The sequence below is a fragment of the Nasonia vitripennis genome (genome assembly GCF_009193385.2).
Source record: "Nasonia vitripennis strain AsymCx chromosome 1 unlocalized genomic scaffold, Nvit_psr_1.1 chr1_random0002, whole genome shotgun sequence".
Classification (NCBI taxonomy): domain Eukaryota; kingdom Metazoa; phylum Arthropoda; class Insecta; order Hymenoptera; family Pteromalidae; genus Nasonia; species Nasonia vitripennis.
Genome location: NW_022279588.1, coordinates 4,837,214 through 4,854,356, shown reverse-complemented (window position 1 = coordinate 4,854,356; position 17,143 = coordinate 4,837,214). Strand labels below are relative to the sequence as shown.

At 43.9% G+C, this 17,143-nt stretch overlaps 1 protein-coding gene across 1 annotated transcript; it reads right to left on the bottom strand.

Moving 5' to 3' along the window:
- Positions 1-306: 306 nt before the first annotated feature.
- On the bottom strand, positions 307-9,784 carry LOC116416909. The gene is made up of 3 exons (XM_031927313.1): positions 7,424-9,784; positions 1,517-7,364; positions 307-1,187 (listed from the first exon to the last, which is right to left on the bottom strand). Exons 1-2 carry the CDS (start codon positions 9,782-9,784, stop codon positions 3,051-3,053), a joined length of 6,675 nt encoding a protein of 2,224 aa, XP_031783173.1. The 3' UTR covers positions 307-1,187; positions 1,517-3,050.
- Between the last annotated feature and the right edge of the window lie 7,359 nt (positions 9,785-17,143).

Here is a 17,143-nt window from a genome sequence, read left to right as displayed (position 1 = left end):
GAAGCCGAAATTCAAGACGCTGTAAGAGCCATAGCAAATGACACCAAAACCACTGCCGCACTGTTGGCAAACCAAACAGAAATAATCGATCGCGCCTTATGTAACGAGGTATGTTTTCTCTCGTTATTTTCCTTTGCAACAGTGATTAGCTACTAACGCCCGGCCGTATTTATTTCGAAGGCGCCAGGTCGGACGATTTATCTGCGAACGTTTTGGGGTCGCGTCTCCGGCTAGTTACGAGACTCTATTCTCCGAGGGAGTTCGATCGGGAAAATAGGAAGTAATAAGCTTAGACCACTCGACTGATTATCACTTCACAAATCTTTACTTACAAAAAACCGGCTGTAATATAATAAACGCGAGGCTCTAAGGTGATATTTTCTACTAGCTACAATTTCCGTTTTCGCACACAACGCTCGCACAGTTATCCGGTACTACAAATCTCGGCTCGTCAAAAATGTTGCCACGAGGCAGTAACGCTCCGACTTTCGCAACGTCCGGCTTATTCCTCTCACACTCAATATATATCATAAATATTACCGTTAAACACTACCTTCCGGCTGAAGTTCTCTCTCGTACCTCTCCCTCGTTCTTATAACAATATCGACAGGATAACGCACTCTTATATTTTACTCTACTCTCAATAAACAAATGTCTGGTCAACCGTAGGGATGTTCTCTGGGCTGCGACGAAAAACCAAGTGGGCGAATTCTCTGGCCGAGGCGCGACGGTACACCTCCCTAGAGTACTCACACAAACGCAATACATAGTTATCGGTCTAGTGCCGTTACATTTGGCGATTTACATATGTTTTCTCGTGCGATCGTTGGGTTTTCACACTGTATCATACCACCTCTCATGTCATACATTACAAATAAATAATTCTTTAGGTTACATAGGTGAATATTCTTTTTACACACACTCAACACCTCACACATACAAGTAGCAGTATAGTATCTGCTGCCGCGGCCTGGCGCGAGGTTTTCCCCCTCCCGGCGGCGGGCTTATCTTCTGACTCGAGCGGCTTAGGTGTGAGCGTGCGTGAGCTCCAGCGTGTGCGTGTAGTCGCGCGGCTGGTGGGAGCGCTCTACAGTAAGCGGCTAACTCGGCTGTTAGTCGGCTATTCTCTCTCTCCTTCTCCCGGCTGCTATTGCACGGCTATGTGGCCGATTCCGACCTTCCTCTACCTAGAATGCATACCAGATCTATGAGAGTTAACTCATGGTGATGCAGTTCTGATAGGGTGACGTAGAAAAGAGAGAGAGAGAACTTCTTAATACTAGACGGTCACCCCGTCGCATTCCCCCTCCCAAAACTAAACATACTCTGAATGTTTCAGTTTTTCTTTACCTAAGAAGGAAGAAAAATGTCACTCTCTCTCTCTCTTCTTCTCACAACTACTATCTCGAGACTGCAGGGCTGTAAGGATTGCATGATTAGTTTATACAATGAATAATAAAAAAAAAGGTCAACAAAATTTTGGGCCGATAAACCCGGTCTAGATTAGGAAACTCACTCTACTGGCTGTAACTGGCTGTAGTTTGGCTGTGAGAGCGAACTCAGTCCTTCCTGGACCTACTCCTGGATCGTCGGGGTTTCGGCTGGCAGAAAGTTCGCCTCAAGATCGAGTCCCTGATGTCCTGGGGCAGATCTCGGACCTCATCAATGAGGCGTAACGTCTCGGCTACAGCCTCAGCTACTCCACGGGTGGGAGACTCCTCTCTAGGCGGTGATCCACTCCTGGACGAGGTAGAAGAACTGGAGGTGGTAGTGGGCTCGGTTGTCGCATAAGGATCCCCCCTCCGAATTCGCGGACGCCCAGCCGAGCAGCTTTTGGGACTACGAGGCGGTGAGGGCTTGGGAGACTCCTTGGCGAGCGGGGTGGCCCAGGTGATGGACCTCTCTCGGCGGTGACGGGAGATGGGCGCCGTGCGGGAGGTGGCTGTCACTCCTTCGGGTGACAGAGGTGTTGTGGGGCGAGGTGCCTCATCTCGACTCGTTCCGGGTTTAGGGCTTGACGTCCTGGTCGTTACACCCTTGTGAGAGCCTACCGTCGCCAAATACTCAGCGTGGCGGTCCCGACAGCGCGGGCACGAGTTGAGGTCCTCTCCAAATCTACCACAATTTAGGCAGATTTTGCCGTGTCTCGGTTCTGGGCAGTTGAAGACTGTGTGGCCCCTCCCCCAACAGTTGAAACAACTGTATGGGGGTGGATCCAGTTCAGGGTCCGTTGGAATGGGCTTCAGCCCGCTGTACCGGAGGCCTGACAGCTTCACCTTCAACTGGAGTCCTCTCTTCCTCTCCCTTACCGTATCTTCGGGAGTAGAGCACACGGGGTCCTTTTTTTGGGGTCGTGGTGCCCTCGCGAGCATCGCGCGTGGTGAGGGCCGTTGGGGTAGGCCTCTCGTGTCGAGAGTACGCTCGACCTGGGTAGGGAGGTCTACACCCGTTTCCTTCTCCACGACGCGGCGCAACTCCTCCACGGCCTCTCTGCTCTCCCGTTCCTCGGCGCTCTCCAGGCGAAACCAAGGCGAGACTTTGGAGCTCGGGTTCCTCCCCCCACCCACCTTGGTGTTGGTCTCGGCCGGTACCAGAGTGAAGGCGGCCACCTCCATCGGCTCGACTGTTCTCGCCTCGTCGTCCGATCCGGCTAACAACTCTCTCTCTCTCTCCTCTTCCTCTTCCATCTCTCGGCGACGAATAGCGTCCCGGACCCTGAGCTCGCGGTGCATTGTCTCCTCGCTCTTCGGGCCGTTAGGGTCACGAATACGCTCGTGTCTCGTGGACCACTGCGGGGGCACAAAATCTGGCGGCACGGCAGTAAACGTCGGTGGCACGAACTCCTCCTCGGCAACATGTCGTGACTCCGTCAGGAGGCTTCTGGAGCGAGTTCGGCGTGGCATCACGGAGTTCCTTATCTGTAACATTACTGTAATTAAATGCGAATTCCACACTCATCATAGGGACAACACAGTTTTCTACTCCACCACCAATACAAACCACATATAATGTCTATACGCCAGGTACGTCCTTCCACGGGCTGCAGTTCACTACCGGCTCGTGGGATCGGTGTTAGGGCTGTTAGTTTTAGGATTTCGCGGCGGTAAGTATCTTTTCAGGTCCGATACGTGTGCTTTAGCGATTTTTCGACTGTTACCCTCCTCGGCTTCCAAGATATACACGGTAGGGGATTTCTGCTCTGTAATTCGAAAGGGTCCCTCAAATTTGGGTGCTAACTTGGCAGAGAAACTCTCAGCGGCTTTCGACTGATAGTGAGTTCTCCTCAAAACCATATCCCCGACTGCAAAATTGGTCAATCTACGCCTTCTATTATATGTCTCCCCCTGCTTATTTCTCGCATTATCTATAAACTTGGCGACGAGCTCTCGTAACGCATCCAGTCGTTTCATACGATCTTGCCACACGGCAGGATCTAATTGTAATTTTGGACCTCGACCCTCGATTTCCGTACGTAGACTCTTGACTGGTGAGGGGTGCCTGCCAAAATTCAAAAAGGCTGGGGATGTTTTGAGCGTTGATTGTACGGCGGTATTCATGGCGTGACGAAGCTCGTGGACATGTTTATCCCAATCTCTGTGACTCTCGGCGAACATCGCTATCATTGTTTTGAGGGTGCGATTACTCCTCTCGACAGGATTGGCTTGAGGGTGGTATGGTGGTGTAGTAACGTGTGTCACACCGTATTCCTTTAACGTCTCGGCAACGTGCTTGTTCAAGAATTCCGTTCCGTTATCGGTCAACAAATACTCTGGCGTCTCCCAGCGAAATAACACTAGTTCTTCAAAAGCTCTGGCGACTGATTTTCCGTCTGCTTTACGCAATGGCTTGACTTCCACCCAGCGGGTAAACAGGTCTTGGAAAACTAGTAAGTATTTATTCTGGCCTTTACTTCTTGGGAATTCCATCATATCGGCGGCTACCACGGTCCAAGGCTTTTCTACGATTCTTTTGCCGATAAGGCCTTGTGGGCCTTGTTGCGACACTTTGTATCTTTGGCAGACTGGGCAGGCGGTGATAAAGGAGTGGACGTCGTGGTACATTCCCGGCCAAAAATATTCTCTCGCTATTCTATCGTAGGTCTTTTCGATCCCCATGTGTCCGGCGGTAACTTCCACGTGGGCAACAGTCATGACTTTCTCTCTCTGTTCGGCTGGTATGACTAATTTCCAGGCTTCGTCGCTATGGGTAATAGGGTCCAACAACGGATCTCTCTTAAATCGGTATAGCCGACCATCTTCTACTCTCCACTGGGGAAATTTATTAGGAAACTCTTCTACCTCTTTAAATCGTCGGAGATACCAAGGATCAGAGATCTCCGCCACGGCTGCTAATTCTGGCTCAAGCATCCTCGACAAGGCGTCTGGCACTCTATGGTTCGCGCCTCTACGGTGAATAATGTCGAAGTCCCATTGCTGAACTTCAAGTGCCCATCTAGCTAGCCTTCCACTGGGCTCCTTTAACGAGCGAAGCCAGCGTAGTGCACTGTGATCTGTGATCACTGTGAAATGGTATCCTTCGACATATGGCCGTAACTTCTTTATGGCCCATACTAAAGCTAGACACTCTCTCTCTGTAGTAGTGTAGTTCTTCTCGGCGGCTGTTAGGACTCGGCTGACATACACAATCGGGTGTTCTCCGTCGTCAAACTCCTGAGTTAACACAGCTCCTATGGCGACGTTGCTGGCGTCACATTGGATACAGAAAGGCTTGTTGAAATCGGGTCTGGCGAGTACTGGCGCTACGGTTAAGGCTTTCTTGAGTTTTTCGAACGCCTGTTGCTGCTCGTCTCCCCAAGTCCATTTTTGGTCTTTGCGTAGAAGTTTAACTAGTGGGATTTTAGTTTCCGAACTGTTTTCAATAAATCTGGCATACCAACCTATCATTCCCAATACTCTTCTTAATTCTCTGACATTACACGGTGCTGGACAATTCAATACCGGCGCGACTTTGTCGGGGTCAGTCCTAAGCCCGTCTTTATCTAGAACGAAACCTAGGTATTTGATCTGACTCACACAAAATTGGCATTTCTTGGGGTTGATAGTTAGTCCGGCTGAAATCAGTTTCTGTAGTACATATCTAACTTTTATTTTATGCTCTTCAAAAGAGTCTGTGGCAATCACTATGTCATCTAAATAACCAAAAATTTGAGGAGTATCTTCGGGGCCGAATAAGGTGTCCACTAGGCGTTGTAGAGTCATGGGGGCATTAATCAGGCCAAACGGCATCCTAGTGAATTGCCACAATCCATATCCTGGTACGGCAAAAGCGGTATATTTCTTACTACTTTCCTCCATCTTGACTTGGAAATAGGCTTGACGTAGGTCAATTTTACTCAGATATCTGGCACACCTCAGCCTGTCAAGAATTGCGTCCATTTGCGGTAACGGATACCCATCCTTTTTAGTAAATTTATTCACGTCTGTAAAGTCTACACACAGTCTCTCTTCGTCCGTGCCTTGTTTCGGCACCATCACTACTTGGCTAACAAAATCACTGGCTGATCTCTCTATGATACCTAGTCTCTCTAACTCTTTGGCTCCTTTCTGAATCGACTCTATCTTTTTGGGTGATCTCCGGCGGAATTTCTGTCTCACTGGCGTATCACACGTTAGGCTGATGTGATGTTCGGTGAGATCAGTGAAACCTAATACATCCGGCGAGTATTCGGGCAGAGTTCCGTCGACTATCTCTTCTATTTGTCTTCTTTCGTCTTCATCTAATTCTGTTATTCCGGTACATTCGGCGAAAACTTTATCATTTTCAGACGGGTTTTGGCTATTAAATCTTCGCCATATTCCACCGTTTGCTCTCCACCAACCCCTGTGATCCGTATCTATTTTAAAGATTTCACAGAAATCTCTACCGAATACCACGTCGTGCCCAATCTCTTTAACTGCGCGGGCTGTAATGGTTGCATCAATGCCGTCCAATTCAATATTGATCTGTAAATATCCCATTACGGGTGATAGTTCGCCCGTAATCGCCTGAATAGAAGTTTTAGCGGCTATCAGTCGGTTTTCAAATTTCTCGGCTACTCTGGGGCCTACTAAGGTGATTACGGCGCCAGGATCGAAAAGTGCCCGATAGGTTGTTCCGCTCAAGACTACTTGCATGTAGTTCCGATTATCGGTTATCACAGCTGCCGTAGGAGCTTGATGCTCTACCTCGTCTGAGATTTGGATGGGTGGGCTTACGTAGTCGACGTTGGGGTCTGGCGGTATTGGCTTCTTCTGTTCAGCAATTTCCTTAGTCTCTGGTAGTGATTGGTTTTCGGCTGCTATATCTGTCGACTGTAGTTGCTCGACAGCCAATTCAATCTTACTCAACTTTTCAAAATCTTCTTCTTCTTCTATCAACTCGATAATCTTCTCTCTTTTGACTTGAGTTGGCGTATCTTCCCAGGTTCCCGAAACCTCCACAAGGTCTGAGTCATCTGATAGGTCCGACTGTTCCGATTCTAACTCGAAAGAGACTCTCTTCTCCGACTTCTCTACTTTTAACGGCTCAATTTCACACTCCTTTCCAACTACTGTCTTCTCGTTCTCTTCTCTACTGGCAACTCTCTGTCTGACTTTATTAATGCATTCTTGGGAGTAAAGGGTGCCCTGTTCTAGGGTTAGGCCTCTAGTCTTCGATGCGTTCAAGTTTGCAGAGGTTTGGCTTCTATTATTTTTCACTCTCTCATCCAATAACGACCCATCTGATTCGCTACTTGAGTCCAGTGTCAGCGGCGTAGGTTTATTCCACTCGTTTTGAGTTTCGAATTGGCTGTAATGTACTTTGCTCTGGAGCTCGTTTCTCCACGGGCGGGATACACTGTCCTCTTCGTTGCTCGAGGAGTTTAGAACTGCTTCGCCGGCTGCTACTCTGTTCTCTTCCTCTACTTCGTCTCGGTTATTTGGCCAACGGGTTACGTTAGCATTTGGCCGTGACTTCTCTTTCTCTTCTCTCGTCTCTGTGCTGTTATCTGGCCAACGGGTTGCGTTAGCTTTTGGCAGCAATTTCTCTTTCTCTTCTTTCGTCTCTGTGCTGTTATTTGGCCAACGGGTTGCGTTAGCTTTTGGCAGCAATTTCTCTTTCTCTTCTTTCACCTCTGTACTTAGTGGTCCTCGGCCACTACCTCCCCCTCCCAAAACTTCAACCACCTCTGACAACGGAGTTACAGAGCTAGGAGTTTTCACCACAACGTTTGAGGCCGTTATTGTTGAGTTGCGGGTGGCATCGGCCCCAAGGATGCCCCCGCGTTGCCATTTCCCAACATCGTTCGAAAGGTAGCGCAGTTTCCACAATTTTGGAATGTAGTGCCGAATTGGCCGCAAACTTGACACTGGATCTGGCCCCGGCTGCGATTGGGGCAAACTGGCGATTTATGGCCTTTCTGATGGCAGGCGTAACATTCTACAGTCGGGCAGGCTGATGCTCTGTGGCCCACTTGTTGACAGTGATAGCATGCTCCGACAAATGGTGTAGAGCCTCTGTTATTGTACCGGCTTAGTGGTTGACTCTGGGTAGCATCACTGGCGTCAGCTCTGCCTTGCGACTGTTGGGTCTGCCTTTGCGATTGAACGTTAACTGGTCTCCACACTGGTGGGCCATTGTTAGTCTGCTTGGGCTCGCTAGTTGAGTTGTTATTCACTGGTTGATCTGTGATCGAGGCTGAAGTTACTAATGGCGGGTTCTGTTGTTGCTTCTGTTTCTTATTTTTATTGTTGTTGTTAATATTTTGTTTGTTTGAATTCGCGTCGGTAACTCCTGCTGCTTCCTCAACTTCTTTGGCGGCTGCTACTTTGGCTTTCGGTGTTGGCGTCCAAGCTGCGGCTGGGAATCGGCTTTTTTCAACAGTGGGTGGTGGTGTATACATCGCATCTCTTTCCATCTCCTCTTCTAGTGTTCGGCAGTACCTCTTAACATCTTCGTAGGATTCTATCTTTTTCCTTCTAATCGCTCTACGATACTCCGGCCGTAACCTCTCTGTCAATAATGTCAGCTGGTCTTTTAATCTCATCGGTCTCTTTAGATGGGCTGCTATATATTTGAAATTCATAATATACGTAGATATCTTCTCCCCTTTACCCTGCGTTCGTCTACGTAGTTCTTCTATTACGTCATTGTCGCTCACCTCGCTGATGAATTGTTCTTCGAATGCCTTCTTAAAGGTCTTCCAGGTTTTAAGTCCTTCTTTTTCTGTTCTGAACCACATGCTAGCCTTCTTTGATAGAGTATGGGGAATCATGGCCAAAATCTCTTCGCTTTTAAGATTTAGACTCTCCTTGCACTCTTGTATCTGAGATAAATATTCTTCTGGGTCGTCTCTAGTCTCACCAGCAAACTTGATGTTCCGCCCCTGTATAATTTGGAGTTGATACAAGTGATTGGCCAATCTCTCTTCCTGTTCTAATCGTCGGGACGATTTCTTCTTGCAGCTTGTTGTTTTCCGTCTTTCGTGGCGGTCAGAGCTTGAGGAGCTATCGAAGTCGTTCTCTTGGCTGCTAAGGCTGTCACTGCTGTCGGAGCTACTACTCGAGCTGTCTCTTTTGGTCTGTTTCTTCTTGGACTTCTCTTTCTTCAGACTCTCTCGAGTTGGTTGTTTGCTCTTGGTGTCTATGGCCTTTGTAGGAGTCTTACCTAGGGCTCTGTTCTTCGACTCTTCTTTTTCCGATTCGTCACTGCTACTATCTTCTTCGCTATCACTACTACTATCAGATGATTTCTTGGCTCTCTGCGGTGGTGCCGGCTTCTTAGAAGCTCCTCTGGCGAACCAGGGCAACCCAGGGTTTTGCACGGTGATTTTTCTTCTTCTAGGCTGATTAATGGCACACGGTTCTGTCGGCTTCTTCCTTTCTACATCCTCGGTTTCGTTGAGCGCTGACTTTAAGTTGGTCGGTTGAACGTGAGGTCTGTTTTTCGACTTCGGCGTTCTTAATTCCCACTCTTGTACTTGTCTCGTGAATTTCCCATCGTCTGATATCGATCTTCTCAGCGTGCTACTTTCCTTAATTGTTCCCGTATTGGGCTGAACGGAGTTCCTAATGGTTTCTGCATAAGGCCAAATCCCCATAAATTTTTGAGCTCCCTCGTTAGAGTCGAGTGCTGGACTGGAGGCAAGATGGGACACTGGCACGACTTCTGGCTGGGCTCTAGTGGTTTTATTGACGAATAGTAGATATGTGGGATCTATCGACTTCTGGCTGGTAGCATAACTCGATGATCCCTGAAGGGCGCTGAGTACTCGTGCAGAAATGAGTTGCTGGAGCTGATTTGATACTGTTAACGGGCATCCAAAACCGGGCGTTCCATCGTCTGTGGAAGAGAGGCTCGACAGAGCTTGTATTTGTCTCACTGAAGAGTTAACAATTTCTTCGAGGCTTTCATCACCGGCTTCATACTCGGTTTCCTTGCCAGTCTCGATTTCTGATTGTGAGGCAGACTCGGCGATCATTTCTTTTTTATCTCGTTTACTACTCGTTCTGGATTTACTTTTCTTGTGGTTGAGGATCGCCGTCAGCGCCTCCTCGGAGTCAGTTGGGATAACGCCACCATTGTCCCATTCATACCACGGCACTGTCTCGCTCAAACCGGCTCGTAAAATTTCGGCTCTTAACAAGCGATCTCTTAGAATCGCCTTATTTCCCTTCGTACTAATTTTCAACGACTTGAGTTCTTCTTCTACGTCTTCTTTATCATACTTTCTAATCTCGCTGGCCAAGTTACGAACTTCTCGATCTTTACGCAGTGCGTCCATCATCTTTCTGTGATTATCCATGGTTACTTTCTGCTATTTACCCTTTAAGCCTTGGTTGATGGAAAAGCGTATACAATTTTCTAAACTTCTTGGTGGTCTGACTGTAATTTTCTCTCTATATTCTTCTTTTATTTCTTGATAAGATAGGCTGTAAATACTTCTTGAACTTCTCGAAAATAAAATTCTTGGTAGATAATAACCGGTTAAACGACTGGTTTTCTTCTCTAAGCAATACTTTACACGGTGGTGATTGGGTTCGAATAATCGGCGAAAAGAAAAAAAAAATTCAATATTTTCTCAGCTAAACCGCTGTAAAGGTCGAAGGGCCCACCCAGGGTCTATCTCTCATTCACTCACTGGAAAACGAATTCAACCCGACTTCAAAATTTCGATTAGTAACGTATTTTGCGAATCTAGAATCTGGGCAAAAAGAAAGGAAAGAAATAGTTACTAGGGTTAGACCGAAAAAGAAACCAGTAACGATTGACCGTCTTACTGATAAACCAAATGGGTTATTCGACTGCTAGCTTATGGGTGCAATATTCATCAACTGATTTAGCCGTTCTACTGTTAACCGGCTAAAACAAGTGATTTATTTGGGGCAAAAAAAAAAACTTTCATCCAGGCAGAAAGGTTATACGAAGCCAGCGGGATCGGATTTCAATGTTAAAATTTTTACAATGGGAATGCGTACCAAAATATCAATATACATATATATGTTAATAAATTATAAATAGATTGTGTGTATATATTTTATAGATATTGAAATATTACCTCAATTGATACTTATAATTATTCATGCGCAATCGGCATGAGTTGCGTCAATTGTAATTAAATAGTAAAGTGGGTAAATTAATTTTCTTTCATTGCTAGTGCTTGATTCAACTCGCAATCGGGCCACAAAATTTGTTTATTAACTCGTTCGGGGTTAAGGATAGTCGGCAGTATGGCTAGAATTGAATCTTAGTTTAAAACTTTCCAATCAAGTCAAACAGGCTATCACAAAATTTTTCCCGACATTGAATTCCCAAAAAAAAATTTTGTTCGGCTAAAATGATTGTTTTAAGTAATTATCAAGCGACTATAGGCAAAAGAAAATTTTCTTCACTATTCTTATCGGCTTCTACTCTCTCAACAAACACATCAACAAAGGGGAAAAAAAACAAAATTATTTTTCAACTCTCGACGTCTTCAACTACTGCTCGGTATTTTAAAAATTCTATAACTCCAATTATTCTTCGGAAAATTACGGCTGTAAATTTTCACGACAAAAAAAAAATTTATTTTCTTCGTTTCGAATCCCTTTATAATTCTAAACGAGGCAAAAGAGAAAAAAAAAATTTTAAAACGGGTCCGTCAAACGTTAATTTTCTCTCAACTACTACAACTTGAATTTTGCAAGAAGGCAAAAAAAAATTTAATTCGGCTTCGTATTAAATCTGAAAATATTCTGCACTCACAATTGGCCGTAAAAATATTAATAAACCCGTATATTGCCACTGTAAAGTTTAAAAGGGCGTAATTCTGTAAACCATGATTTCACTTGTGAGAACCCCAGTTTTTACACTCCCAGCGACTATCGACACGTGGCGAGTGGTTTTCGGCAGAATTTCCACTACTGCGTGTTGGGAAAAATTTGCACACTCAACCGACTGTTAGAGCAATGCAAAAACTCGTCTTTTGTTAGGCTATAATCGAAAAAGAGCACTGAGGTAAACCATGATTTCACATTTGAGAACCCCAGTTTTTGCGATCACGGCGGCTGTCAGCACGTGGCGAGTAAATTTTTCTCTGGCGGTTACACGAATAAAATTTAAATTTTTCCGGCAGTATCATACAACTCTCTGCTTCATTGGAATTATTTATACACTTGATTTTAGTTAGACACGGCTCACGATTAACTTTGAACGAAATTGATGCCACGTTTCAAAATGTCGCGCACTGAACACTATCACTCGTAAATTATTTTCCACGACCGTGCCCCACACATTGGGCAGCCACTGTAACGAGGTATGTTTTCTCTCGTTATTTTCCTTTGCAACAGTGATTAGCTACTAACGCCCGGCCGTATTTATTTCGAAGGCGCCAGGTCGGACGATTTATCTGCGAACGTTTTGGGGTCGCGTCTCCGGCTAGTTACGAGACTCTATTCTCCGAGGGAGTTCGATCGGAAAAATAGGAAGTAATAAGCTTAGACCACTCGACTGATTATCACTTCACAAATCTTTACTTACAAAAAACCGGCTGTAATATAATAAACGCGAGGCTCTAAGGTGATATTTTCTACTAGCTACAATTTCCGTTTTCGCACACAACGCTCGCACAGTTATCCGGTACTACAAATCTCGGCTCGTCAAAAATGTTGCCACGAGGCAGTAACGCTCCGACTTTCGCAACGTCCGGCTTATTCCTCTCACACTCAATATATATCATAAATATTACCGTTAAACACTACCTTCCGGCTGAAGTTCTCTCTCGTACCTCTCCCTCGTTCTTATAACAATATCGACAGGATAACGCACTCTTATATTTTACTCTACTCTCAATAAACAAATGTCTGGTCAACCGTAGGGATGTTCTCTGGGCTGCGACGAAAAACCAAGTGGGCGAATTCTCTGGCCGAGGCGCGACGGTACACCTCCCTAGAGTACTCACACAAACGCAATACATAGTTATCGGTCTAGTGCCGTTACATTTGGCGATTTACATATGTTTTCTCGTGCGATCGTTGGGTTTTCACACTGTATCATACCACCTCTCATGTCATACATTACAAATAAATAATTCTTTAGGTTACATAGGTGAATATTCTTTTTACACACACTCAACACCTCACACATACAAGTAGCAGTATAGTATCTGCTGCCGCGGCCTGGCGCGAGGTTTTCCCCCTCCCGGCGGCGGGCTTATCTTCTGACTCGAGCGGCTTAGGTGTGAGCGTGCGTGAGCTCCAGCGTGTGCGTGTAGTCGCGCGGCTGGTGGGAGCGCTCTACAGTAAGCGGCTAACTCGGCTGTTAGTCGGCTATTCTCTCTCTCTTTCTCCCGGCTGCTATTGCACGGCGATGTGGCCGATTCCGACCTTCCTCTACCTAGAATGCATACCAGATCTATGAGAGTTAACTCATGGTGATGCAGTTCTGATAGGGTGACGTAGAAAAGAGAGAGAGAGAACTTCTTAATACTAGACGGTCACCCCGTCGCACTTATCAGACCTGGATACAAAGTTAATAAGGCTAGAAGCCACGACAGCTATTCTAATAAACAAGTCAATCGCATCCGACAACGAAATCGCGATACGCAATGCGGTACAAACTGTAAAGGGCAACCTGCTGCAGTTCAAAATGGACACGGAAGTCCTGACAGACGCAATCCTCTTCGCGATACAGGGCATGGTTCATCTACGAATTATGCCACCAGAAACACTATTGCACTCCGCAAGAACAGTAGCCAATACTGTAGCAAATGCGAAATTCCCCTCGCCAGGCGGCAACTTCCCCGCCATACCAATCCTCAAAATATCCAAGATAACGGTCCTTCTAGCCAACAGCCACCTGGTGTACCAGCTAGCCATTCCGCTCTTGGATATCCAAAAATTCAATTTATTTAAAGCCTCGCCGCTGCCATCCGTGCAGCGTGCGCTAAATATTTCGAATATCGCGGCCTATATTTGGTCCAAATTCCATTTTTTTGCAGTAAGTGAATCTAACAGATCGAACATGCCGATACCCCCAGAAAGAATCCATAAGCTACGCATGCTCGGTGACCTTTCCTTCAGCGACGCAGAGAACATTTACATACAGTGCCAGTGAGCCGAACAAATAACGTCTGAAATAAGTGGCACAAGGGTACTCGAGTTACGCCCAGGGTTTGTAAAGTAAATTAATTATTAACAATTAAAGTCGTATTTCAGCATATTTTCTGGTATTTAACTCTGCGGTTTAAAAAGTAATATTTTTAGCGGAAAAAAAGTCAAAAACAAAGTTGTTTGTTATTAAATTATCTACAAAAAAGTCCGCAGTGGCATCCCTCTATCTCTATTTGTTTACTTGGAAATCGTGATAGAGTACAAACATCGTCAAAATCGTAAATTGTTAACAACTTTTGAAAAAAATAATTCTTTGCATTGATATTTTTAGAAAATACGGTGCTTCATAATCTAAAATAACATGCCAAATTTCAAGCGTCTATCAATTATATTTTTTTTTCTAGATGGCATCAATATTTCGAAATGAATTAATTTTCACCGTACTGGCGAAATGTTATAAATTAGCTAGAAATTTTAATTAGGAGCGTCCCTGGATGCCAATAATTACAAAACGCCTAATTAACATTAGTCCCAGAAGCAACATTTTAGTCCGATCAAAATCTAATAAAGTCTACTATAAAACTATGCTTTACTTCTAAATTCTTGCAAAAAGCCGCTTATCTGCAAGTGTTAGAAGCAAAGTTACATTTTTTTAACGAGCCAGTGCCCGGTAAATAAACAATATAACGTTATGTTCAAAATCAGGAATCGCAGTTCGAGATTTGGACTTTATGCAGAATTTACAATGGGTTGTGTAGAATGATGTTAAAATGGTGAAAGTTGTGTCAAAAAAAGGTGATCTGACTGTGCGGGCGACGGCACTGTGGTAGACGGAGTGGAGGTATCGGCGCCCTCCCGAAGCTGAAAAGTATCCAAACTGAAAATATGCTTTAAATCGGGGCGCTCGTAAAAAAACGCCATAACTTGGCTAAAAATGGACCTATCTTGCTCTTTCTTTTTGCTTCCTCCAAGAGGAAGCTTCGCAATAGTAAAATTTGAAGTTTCTTCAAAACATCTAGAAAATACTTTTTGGTGTGTTAGAAGTTAGGATCAAGTGTTTTTAGAAAATGTCCGTATGGTGGATGTGTGTGTGTGTGTGTATGTATACCTTAATATTTCTGGAAATACTCCGTCAATATCAATAAAATTTGATATGCATATATAATTTTGGATTCTGAATTCAAGAAAAACAGTCATTTTTTATTTTCTCAACTTTTTTTTATGGCCATTTTTTAATTTTTGAAAAACACTATTTTGCGTTTTTTCCAATCATCCCATTGTTACAAACAATTCAGCTATAATGCATTTGAAAGAAAATAAAATTACCTACCATTCATCGTTTGGTCCTCGGGATCGACCGCTTTGTTCGGCATATAAAATGAAAAAGGTGATTTTTTTTAAATTCATATCTCTGAAACTAAACGTCATAACCTCGCGAAAAAAATTGCACTGTGGTTTTTTGTGTCTAGATGTAAAAATCATTCGAGGGTGGTTTCTAAGTGTACAGGGTGGCCAATGACGACGTCTAGGTGGTGCGCCGCGTAGTTTTTTGTGTCTTAGTGTAATAATAATATTCGTAGACAACGATCTAAATCACACCTATCTAAATTTTTTCAACATACATTATCAATCATAGCCACTATACTAATATTTTGCTACAAAACAATCAGTGTTTTATGTTAATAATAAAATGTTACAGAAAAACCATGGTCAAAAGGTGCTAAAAATGCTTATATTTTATTTTTAGGACAAATATGAAATACGCAAAAAAATTTACTTAAAAGGACTAGAATCTCTAAAAAAAATTGACTTTTATAAAAGTAAAAGGTTAGGCGAGTTTGATATATCCCGCAACGAAATTACAGATTAAAAAGAACTGAGATCAATCGAACAACGTGAAGTTTATTATATTCAATAATAATAAAGCAAAAAAATAGTCTCGTTCAATCAAAGGCTTACCTAACTTAAAGTTAAGTTATATGTTGATCTATTAGAAACAACTCTCAAGATACTTATTACGTTACTTGCCATGCCCGTTTCATTTTGCTTTCTGGTGAACAAATAAATAGTACATTGTACAACAAGGGGCGAAAATGGGCTTTTCCAAGCGAGGATGATGTTTGAGCACGAGTGGTAGTCGAGGGCGCCGTCGGCGGATTTTGGAAAATTTTGAAAATTTTGAAAACAGTTTTTAACGATTTAAAGCTTTAGTAAGGAGATGAACAAAAAAAAATGAATCGAGCGGACCGAAAATTTTCGGTCCACTCTATTTCCGATTCTCCGATTATTGTAGGCTCGTTCTACCTATATAGGGGGCGAAAATGGATTAATTGATACATGCATTGTGATCAGGGACTCTCGCACTACTTTTTGTGTGACGCTCGGAAAACCCCATTTTCGGCCCAGTTTATAAGCGCCGAAAATGGTCTTTTTTATGCACGTGTTATACAAATTTTCTTTTTAACTATTAGAATGTGATACAAACATCACAAGTACAATAAAAAGGGCATGGCAAGTTACATAGTAAGTATCTTGAGAGTTGTTTCTAATGTATCAACGTATAACTTAACTTTTAGTTAAGTAAGCCCTTTATTGAACAAGACTATTTTTTGCTTTATTATGATTAAATATAATAAACTTGACTTTGTTTGATTGATCTCAGTTCTTTTTTATCTGTAATTTTGTTGCGAATTATATTAAACTTGCCTAACCTTTTACTTTTTTAAAATTCAATTTTTTTTTTAGATGTTCAATATTACACATTTTTGCATGAAACTTAATGTAAGCGAGCTTGATAATGTCGTTTGTTACCACCACCATTTCGACGCTTCTTTTGAATTGGCAAGCCATTTCTGAATTTGTAAATGCATTCTGTATAAGTGTTGAGCACTGGCAGCTTCAGTCGGTGGTAATCCTTCAAGTTTAAAAGATAATTTTATGGTCTATTACAGGGCCTATTATGTAATAAACAAAGAAAAATTGCAGTAAAACACAATGACAAATACATTATTACAATTCTCGACGTTTCAATAATTAAATTTTCTACATTTCATAGCAAGAAATTTATTTTCTACTCGCGCTACCCCGAATTAAAAGAAAAGAGCAATATAGGTGCATTTTTAGCCAAGTTACGGCGATTTATTTTGGGGGTCCCGATTTGAAGCATACTTTTCGAGTCGGAGCGAGAGAGAGAGACATAGAGAGACGGCGCGGTCGAGGAGCGCGCGCGGAGAGAAGGGCTAGCGCGCGAAGCGGGAGTCAGCCGTCGCGAAGTTAGTGCGACTAATGGGGAGCGCGCGCGTACACCACGCTGAGAAAAAAACAAAGTTAGGATTACCGGAAAGTCCGGTAGCCACTACCAGAGTTGTTCAAGTAAGCATTCTCAAGTAGCCTTAACCGGAGAAAGTCCGATAGCTCTTACCAGAGCCACTACCAGAGTTGTTTAAGTAAGCATTGTCAAGTAGCCCTAACCGGAGAAAGTCCGATAGCTCGTACCGGACAAAATCCATAGGCCAGAGTAGATACATTTTTGAACTCGTGCTACCGCATCTACATTGTTCGTAAACTAGAAAATT